Source organism: Sarcophilus harrisii, chromosome 3 (assembly GCF_902635505.1).
Source record: "Sarcophilus harrisii chromosome 3, mSarHar1.11, whole genome shotgun sequence".
Classification (NCBI taxonomy): Eukaryota; Metazoa; Chordata; class Mammalia; order Dasyuromorphia; family Dasyuridae; genus Sarcophilus; species Sarcophilus harrisii.
This window is the reverse complement of record NC_045428.1, coordinates 533,698,666-533,708,563: the sequence shown is the minus strand read 5'-3', so window position 1 is coordinate 533,708,563 and position 9,898 is coordinate 533,698,666. Positions and strand designations below refer to the sequence as shown.

Here is a 9,898-nt window from a genome sequence, read left to right as displayed (position 1 = left end):
ATAACAAAAAATGAAAAATTATTATAGGTTCTAGTCCAGCCATACCATAGAAAACTTAAATATAAATAAATAGGCAGACTAAAATAATAAATCAAGAGTGTGAAGTGGAAATTGGAAAAAAAAAATAAAAAGAAACATGCTCATGGAAAGGCTAATTCTATTGTTACCCCAAACTGATTTTTCAATAACTAGAATTATTTTCACCAATCATTATTAGAAAGCTTTCAAGTTTATAAATATTCCTTAAAAATCATACCACTCTTTTCTCAGAACTTATTTTGGGTGGTAATGTAGGAGTTGAAGGATACGTTCCCTAATCTGCTTTGTTCTGGCCCCATAAATCAAAGGGTTGATCATGGGAGGAACAAGGAAGTACAAGTTGTCTACAATAATCTGAATGTGGGAAGGCATTTGGTATCCAAATGTCTGAGCTAAAACTGAGAATACAACAGGTGAATAAAATAGGACAATGACACAGAGATGGGAGCCACATGTACTCAGGGCCTTGTGTCGTGCTTCCCAGGAAGGGATCTGGAAAACAGCTCGAAGAATCATTCCATAAGAAAGACTGATAAAGAATAAATCAACACCAATTGAAGTTACAATGACCATGAGGCCATAGACAATATGATTAGAGACATCTCCACAAGCAATTTGTACCATAGCCATGTAGGCACAGTAGGAGTAGGGAATAATGTTAGTTCTGAAGCTGGTCAATGTTTTTGCTAAAATAGGGGCTGGAATAAGCACGGCCATAGTCCTTGCTATGACTGCCATTCCCATTTTTACCAATGTATTATTGGCTAGAATAGTGGTATATCTCAATGGATTGCAGATGGCTACAAAACGATCAAAAGCCATAGCCAAAAGAATACCAGATTCCATAACATAGAAAGATGGGATGAAAAACATCTGAGTAAGGCACCCCTTAATACTGATCTCTTTAGCATCCAGCCAAAAGATGCCTAACATGCGAGGCACAGTTGCACTAACTAAGGACAAATCAACAGTTGACAACATGGCCAGCAGGAGGAACATGGGCTCATGAAGACTCTTTTCTACATGGATAATGAATATAATAGTGATGTTGCCAATAACAGCAATGATGAAGACTAAGAAGAAAGGCAGGGAGAACCAATGATGATAAGACTCCAATCCTGGAATCCCAGCCAATACAAATACCACTGGCTGAGGAATGGAGTTGTTACAAGAGGACATTCCTCTTGGTTCCTGAATAAGGATGCTAGGGATCTATTCACTGGAAAAGAAGGCAGAGAGGAATTTGAAATAAATAGATCCTAAATTAGGAAACACTTAGGGGAAATGATATAGCTGTTCTCTTCTTGTAGTTCATCTGTTTAGAATCTGTTAAAAAAAATGACAATGAAAGATGTATCAGTGATGAGCCATTTACTCTACGTAGATAAATAAATCACTTTACGTGTTTCTTATTTTCAATGTTTATTAACTGCATCATCATTTGAGTTTATTGTACATATTTCTTTTGGGAAAAATTAGCCATTCTGGGCTCAATTTAAATGTTGTTTCCTTATATAGAGACAACTTGGCAGAGTGAACAGAAAAGTCAGAGTTTCAATTTCTGACTCTATTTTGATATTATTCTAAGACTCTAATCCATAGTGAAGATTATAGAGAATTATTTTAGTGTAAGGAACTTCCTTATCCAAAAGTTTTCAATACCAACAAAATAATAGGACCAATACAAATTCCTATCTTTCTTTAATGATAGAACACCACCTGGGAGGAGGTGGTGAAATAGAGGAAACCGTGTTGTATTTCAATAAGAATTTTCTTTTAAATCTCATCTCTTCTATTCCCTACCTATGAAATCTTGTAGAAGTTACTTAACTCTTCCTGTCTTCAGTTTTCCAAACTGTAAAATAAAGAAGTTGGAATAGCTGGTTCCTAAGGTTCCTTCCAAGTCTCAATCTACTGATAACTAGACCCTTTCCTATTTATATTTTATTTTTCTTTTTTTCTAAGGTTCTAGATTTGCTTGAGCAGCAGTTATTATCAGCTTAGCACTGTCACTAATTCTTGCCTGCTTTCTGGGGTACCTGAATTTTTTCAGACTTCTTGGAATAGATGTGGCCATCGAACTTTCTTCCTCTTTTTAATCTACTAGATACAGGTCACTGAAAAAAAAGAAATAAAATATCTACTTAAGAAAATAAAATGGGATCACAGAGTTTCAAGACCCTTAGAAATTATCCAATAAGTATTCTAGTTTTCCCATTTTGAAGATAAAGAAATGTAGATGCAAAAAAGTGAAATGATTTATTTAAGGTCACACAATTAGTACAGCAGAGAATCTTGTAGTTGTCTCTGAGTCTCTTGAGATTTGAACTAATGTTCTTCATTTTATTTCTAATAACTGAGTGATCCTCCTACCAAGTTCTTGCTTCTGCATTTTTTCAGATAATTTTTAGGCTTAGGTAGATAGCCAAATTTCAAATTCCAATTAAGCATTTCATCTAAATCCCCATATAGATGTCAAGTCTCTCCAACTTCCAGATTACAAGATCCCCCTGAAAGGTTATACAAATAAAATCTAGCCTGCAGCTTTTGCAAATAAAGTAAATGTATAATCAATTTGTGTGGACTTTATTAATGAGCTAAAATTATCCACCATAATGAAACCATTATTGGGAGGGAGAGTGTAAGTCTTAAAATTATCCACATACAACTTCATAATCTACTCAGTTTAAAAACCTCATTTTAAGGATGAGATTATTGAGATACAGAGAGATTAAGTGATTTTCTTAAAGTCAAATAAGTGTCAGAGATAAAATTTGAACTCTGATTCTCCCTTGCTTTCTCCTCCTATACTTCAGTACTATGCTGGGGCTGTTCAATCAATTTCTAGGAATGAGAACTGTTCAACAAGAGAATGAATTGCCTGAAATGATAATGTAAAGCAGAGGTATCAAACACATGCACCTGCAGCATATTTGAATGACCTAAGTCAAATTTTAAATCTAATTGATAAATATTGACAAAATAAATAAAAATGTGAGAGAACACTGATAATGTTAACATATGCTGTTCTAAGTTAATATGTAAAGATATTTTTCTAAGTCAATAAGTTAGATATTTCTCTAACTAACATCCTAAGCATTCAAACTTTATTGCATAGAGAGCAACTCTGTTGGGCTGGCCATATTATTTAAATACCAAATATATGCTTGCCAAAAAAAGGCTATTTTATGGAGAACTCATACAGGGCGAGTTGTTATCAAGGTGATCAGAAAAAGTAATATCATGACACTCTTAACAATTTTAGAATTGACTATGACATGAGAGACATGGTATAGGGCTGTCGAGGATAATATGCCCTCTTTAGAGAAAGTGCTATGCTCTATAAGTGAATCAGAATTGAATTAGCTCAAATGAAATATGAGGTGTGCAAAGTTAGAGAATCCACTCCAAATGTTCATAAGAACTATTTGTGTCTGTCTTGTGGCAGAACATTCAAATCTTGTATTGGTCTGATCAGCCACAGTTGGAAACACTAACTTGATTCTAATAGTAATGTCATTTTGGTCTTTTTAAAGAATGGGCAATAAATATTCATGTGCATATGTATATGTATATATGTACATATCTATGTATATATATTTATGTATTGCACACATATGCATGTATGTATATATATCCATCTGCATGTACATAATGTATTATGTATATATGTGTATATACCTATACATATACATACACAAAATTTACTTGAGACAGATTTGTTTTGTGGAGGAGGAAAAAATGAGTCATGCTAAGAATCATTGATCACTGAAGTCCAGAGAGTAGCTATTGTTTTAGAAATGAAAAAGCTTTCAGTACTTCTGACTCCATGTTCATTTCTTTTATTCTAAACTGTCTCCCTCTCTTACATCATTCTCTTTCTCCAAGAAGCCTCTGCCCATGCTCGAACAGAAAGATGGAAGAGAATGTTTTATTACCTGGAAGTACAAGAGTGATGGATGAAAAGTCCAGTTAAATTGCAAATCTAGGATCATCTCTCCGAGAGGTGAATGAAGATGAGTAGATAATGTGTGCAGAAGCTAAAAGGATCCTAACAATAACTGATCTGGGAGAAATATTTATGCTACTGATCCTTTTATAATCTTCCTCCCAGTGGAATCCCAATTAAACAAAGAGTTCTAATCAATTTGGTCACTTCAAGAATCAAAGCTATCTTGTGAGAGTAGAAGAGAAAAGGAAATAATTATCAGTGAAATTAAGGATTAAGCTGAAAGAGGAAGAGCTTCATTTTTTTTTTTTTTTTTTTTTGTAAACAGAGGAAGACACTATGTGAAGTTTACTGGGAATAAAAAGTTGTGTCTCTTATTAGGCTAAGTTCTCTAGGAGCAAGTTTTTTTTTTTTAATTTTTAAAAAAATTTATTTAATTCCTAGAGTTTTTCAAGATGTCTGGTAAAAATTTGAAACATGCTTATTGCCTGACCAACTAAATAATTAAAATAAATGTGTTAGAGGTTGGGGGTGCACTAAAACTTGATGAATATAATCAAGAATACATATGTAAATGAATATATGCAGTGGTATATCTCCAAACTCATGAAACTAATCAGTTAAGACTTTGAACATGTGCTGGACCTCCTGGTTAGACAAACACTTTAGAAAAATAATTCTGTAATTGTTTTAAGAATGAGTTAGAGATTAAAGATATTTGAGGCATGAAAACTGAATACAAAGAAATTGTAGTAATCCCAGGGAGAGATTAAGAGATCCTGAAATTTAGTTGAACCATGTGGATAGAAAGAATGGAATAGATATGAAAAATAAGGAGATAAAACTTACTGAATTTGTCGATTGTTTATAAGAATGTGAAGTGAGAGAAAGTAATGACATGAAAATTCTCAGGTTGAGACAACCTGGAAGATTAGAAGGTTGTTGGTGCCCTGTATAGGAAGAAGAAAGTTTGGGAGAAATGTAAATTCAATGGAGAAAATAGTGTAAAGATATTTAAGATACAGGTTATAGTCCATCAGTGCCAATGTCCTCATTCTGTCTCATGAAATTAAAAACAGTGAATGGATCTGAGTTTAGAGCTCACTCTTCAAGGGATAATCACATCGAGATGAGGTGAACTATGGGGCAAAAGGAGGAAATTTTCCCAATGGTTCACACATATTGTTGATATGGCTACCCAATAGCACTGAAGGAATGGGGTAAAGGGGTGATGACCAGTTCAAAAGTAGGAATGTTAGAGTTTTGACAGTGAAGGTGAAAGTACAGCAACTTCCTCTCGCAGTGAGAGTTGTGTAGGATATTCTACCCAACCACTCACAAACTGGATGCACACACCATTTTAGTCAGTGAAGTAGCACCCTCAATAAGGTCTCGACCTTTTTTGCAAATCACTTGTCTGGAGAGCCAAAATAAAAGATTCACTCAAGCTCCACTTCAAGCACACACAAATAGGGACAAATTATTTCAGAATCAATACTTCAGGTATCTTATTGTTCCAAAGCGTCGACTGGATCTAGAGATCCTAGATACCTAAAATATAGCATTAGGAATCAGAACTGCTGGATCTCTCTCAGTCTCTGATATTTGCTGAGAATCTCTTTTATCCTCAGGAATTTTGAATTCAGTTCTTTAACAGCTTTGTCCTGGCAAAGTTATGATTTTGATCTCTTTGGTAAAAATAAAAAAAAAAAATATATATATATATATATATATATATATATATATATATATTTAAAATATAAAGTAGTAGCATCTTCATTCCTTTTTTCACTATCATATTTTTTATCTATTACAAGGAGTAGAATTAGTCCTTCTTTGTTCTTACTTGTAATGTGCTTGTATGTATCTAGTTTTTATGCATGTATGTATATGAATATATATGCATATTTATTTTTCAAAATGATGTATTTTGCATACACATGTAGCTGTTACTCGACACTTAGAGGATTGAAAGCACAGACATTACAACCTCTCTGCACATTAGGAAATATTTTCCCTTTTTTGCAGTCTTAAGAGATTTCAGCTCTCCATTTTTCTTGATATCAGTCATACCTTGCTCATAATTAATAATAATCAAAAATGACCAATTTTCCAATGATATTTATTTTGTTGGCCATTCTATATCTGAGTTTCCCCAACCAAATTTTATCTGTAATACACTTTCCTAAACTTTTTCATGATTTTCTGTGGTTTTCCTTAGTTTATGATGCTACATCTCAGCAGAATATTTCTTCAGTTTTCCTCTATTCAACTTTTTAAAGTGAAATCTCACTGTCAAATTCATCGAGACGCTTCCTTTTGGTTTCTCTTTTCCTGGATGATAATTCTTAAACGAGTAGAAATATCTTGATAAATCATTGTTTCAATATGTTACATTTGATTAAATAAAACATATAGCTCTGGTTTGGGTGATTTGAGAATGGTCTCCATAATGACAGAGGAAATTAATGTTCTCTTCTTTCTCCTCTTCACCAAGAAATTCTTTACCTCAAAGCTTAATGTATTGTAGTAATTTTATTACTAGCTAAAGGGGCACAGAAAAAGTATATGTGAAAACGAAGACAGGAAATGAAAATGGAATTTATATACATAAGTTTAAGTGTTATGTATATAATGGCGATAGGACCTAGATATTTGGATTCATTTATATAGAGAACTCTCAGATGAGCTAACTTTGTCTACTAACACAAGCTGACACGTTTCCTGCAGTTTATAGCATTCAAGAATTACCTAGAGTAATGAGAAGTTAAGTACCTTGCTTAGGGTCATACAACCAATGTTTTAAAAACAGGCCATGAACCCAGATCTTTCTGGCTCTCTTTTCATCATGTTCTCCCATTTATCATATTAATATTACTCATTTTCACTAAATAAGTATTTATTGCATGCAATATATAATTGTATAAATACACTACTAGATTGTCCAGTAGATAGAGAATAAACCCTGAAGTCAAGAAGATTCATATGCCCAAGTTTAAATCTGGTCTCACCCACTTACTAGCTGTTTGGCATTGTACAAGTCACTTAACCCTGATGGTTTCAGTTTCCTCATTTAAAAAATGAGCTGGGGAAGGAAATGACTGAGTATCTCTGGCAAGTAACCCAAAATGGGATCATGAAGAACTAGATGTAATTAGGAAATTACTAAACAGCAACAAACCAATTCATACAAAGTTCTCCATTTTCCCCATGCATTCCTCATTTCATTTTAATCACTATAAAATAATTTCATATTAAATACATATATGATATAATTTCTTTAGATGTACCTGGATTTTTGGCACTATTTCCATTTTTAAGCCAATGAAAAGAATACTCCTTTGAATATTTATACACATGATATACTCATGATCTCAGTATTTGACTTTCTTGTAGGTGTATTTTCATTGTTTAATGTTTCATTTGTTCAATGATTCAATTATCATTGAGGCAAAAGGTATAGATATGTTTTATCTATTTCTTTCATAATTCTAAAATGATATCTGAAATATTTTGACAAATAATTCACTTTACCACAAGTATTTTTGTTTTTGTTTCATTTTTTTTTTTATTTAATAGCCTTTTATTTACAGGTTATATGCATGAATAACTTTACAGCATTAACAATTGCCAAACCTCTTGTTCCAATTTTTTTGTTTCATTTTTTAAAAAATATTTGTCAAATTGAACAATGAGTTCTGTTTCTGTTTATTTATTATTGTTGACTACATATTCTAAACACTTTAAAATTTTTGAAGTCTCTCAAAAGCTTTTCATATCCTCTAACCACTTATGAATTGAGAAATGTCTTACAATGATATCTTTATGGTAATAGCTTTTGTGCCTTTGTTTTCAGACTTTTATCACTAATACTGCATTCATATTTGTTTCCAAGATAATCTCTTCTTGTTCTAATCATGTTATTTCTATGGAAAGTTTTTTTTTTTTTAATCTTATGTATCTGATTCTATTTATTTTGTCTTTTCTGTTTTCTTCTGACACTTTTCCACTTCAAAATCCATTCTGCAAACAGACAACATTAAGAAACACTTCTTTTAAGGGAAAGGGACCTGTATGTGCACGAATGTTTGTGGCAGCCCTTTTTGTAGTGGCTAGAAACTGGAAACTGAATGGATGTCCATCAGTTGGAGAATGGCTGAATAAATTGTGGTATATGAAAAGTATGGAATATTACTGTTCTGTAAGAAATGACCAACAGGATGATTTCAGAAAGGCCTGGAGAGACTTACACGAACTGATGCTAAGTGAAATGAGCAGGACCAGGAGATCATTATATACTTCAACAACAATACTAGATGATGACCAGTCCTGATGGATCAGGCCATCCTCAGCAACGAGATCAACCAAATCATTTCTAATGGAGCAGTAATGAACTGAACTAGCTATACCCAGAAAAAGAACTCTGGGAGATGACTAAAAACCATTACATTGAATTCCCAGTCCCTATATTTATACACACCTGCATCTTTGATTTCCTTCACAAGCTAATTGTACAATAATTCAGAGTCTGATTCTTTTTGTACAGCAAAATAATGTTTTGGTCATGTATACTTATTGTGTATCCAAGTTATATTTTAATATATTTAACATCTACTGGTCATCCTGCCATTTAGGGGAGGGGGTGGGGGGGGTAAGAGGTGAAAAATTGGAACAAGAGGTTTGGCAATTGTTAATGCTGTAAAGTTACCCATGTATATATCCTGTAAATTAAAGGCTATTAAATAAAAAAAAAAAAAAAAAAGAAACACTTCTTTTAATCATTTTCTTCCTTAGCCTCTCCATGGTATTGTTTATATGTTTAGATTATACAAACATCATAAAGTTATACTGATATGTGATATAAGGTATTATCTAAACTTCATTTCTGCCATATATTTTCCAATTTTAAAGAGATTCATGAAAAAGGGATCTTTCTGTAAAGATTATTTGATTTAGATTATATGAATTAATGTTTTATTCTTTGTTAATTTATTTGGTATTTGGTTGTTGTGCCTATTTTAATGGTTTATTTAATTTTTTTGAACCCATAATCAAATTGTTGTTTTTACTACTGTAAAATCTACTAAAACTGTGTTCCTCTGATGTCTTTCTTTTCTCATAATGCTTGATACTCTAGATATTTTTTGTTCTTCCAAATGTATTAACTAAGAAATGAAATCTCTCCTTTAATTAGTTTGGCATGGCTTTAGATCTGCTATTACTTTTCAAATCACAAAATAAATTTAATTTATATATTATCATTAAACCTCAGAGACATAACTCAATAATGAACAATGTATTTCTCTCTAATTATTTCTGATACTTTGAAGATTATTATTAGGTTTTCATCATCTAGATGTTTTATGTGTCTGGGTATGTTAACTCATAGATATCTTATGTGTTTTGTAATAATTTTAAATGAATTTTTATGATTGTTTTTTCATGGCTTTAGTAATATATAGAAATGATGATTTTGAGGGGATTCTTTTATTCTTATATATTAAGTAACTCATCATCCCAAATACTGCTTTTGCTTACTAGTACCTTGTGTTTTTATAAATACATTGATATGTCACCTATTGCTATGGGCCAGAACACTGAAACTGATACAAGGATTCTTTTAATAGCCTTTTATTTACAGGATATATACATGGGTAACTTTACAGCATTAACAATTGCCAAATCTCTTGTTCTAATTTTTCACCTCTTACCCCCCCACCCCCTCCCCTAGATGGCAGGATGATCAGTAGATGTTAAATATATTAAAATATAAATTAGATACACAATAAGTATACCTGACCAAAACGTTATTTTTCTTTGTACAAAAAAGAATCAGACTCCAAAAATATTGTACAATTAACTTGTGAAAATCAAAAATGCAGGTGTGGCATAAATAAAGGGATTAGAATT

General features: G+C 32.3%; 1 protein-coding gene across 1 annotated transcript; it reads right to left on the bottom strand.

The window, feature by feature from the left end:
* Nucleotides 1–273: 273 nt before the first annotated feature.
* On the bottom strand, nt 274–1,218 carry LOC100917673 (olfactory receptor 52B2-like). Its single transcript, XM_003764811.1, has one exon. It carries the CDS (start codon nt 1,216–1,218, stop codon nt 274–276), a length of 945 nt encoding a protein of 314 aa, XP_003764859.1.
* Between the last annotated feature and the right edge of the window lie 8,680 nt (nt 1,219–9,898).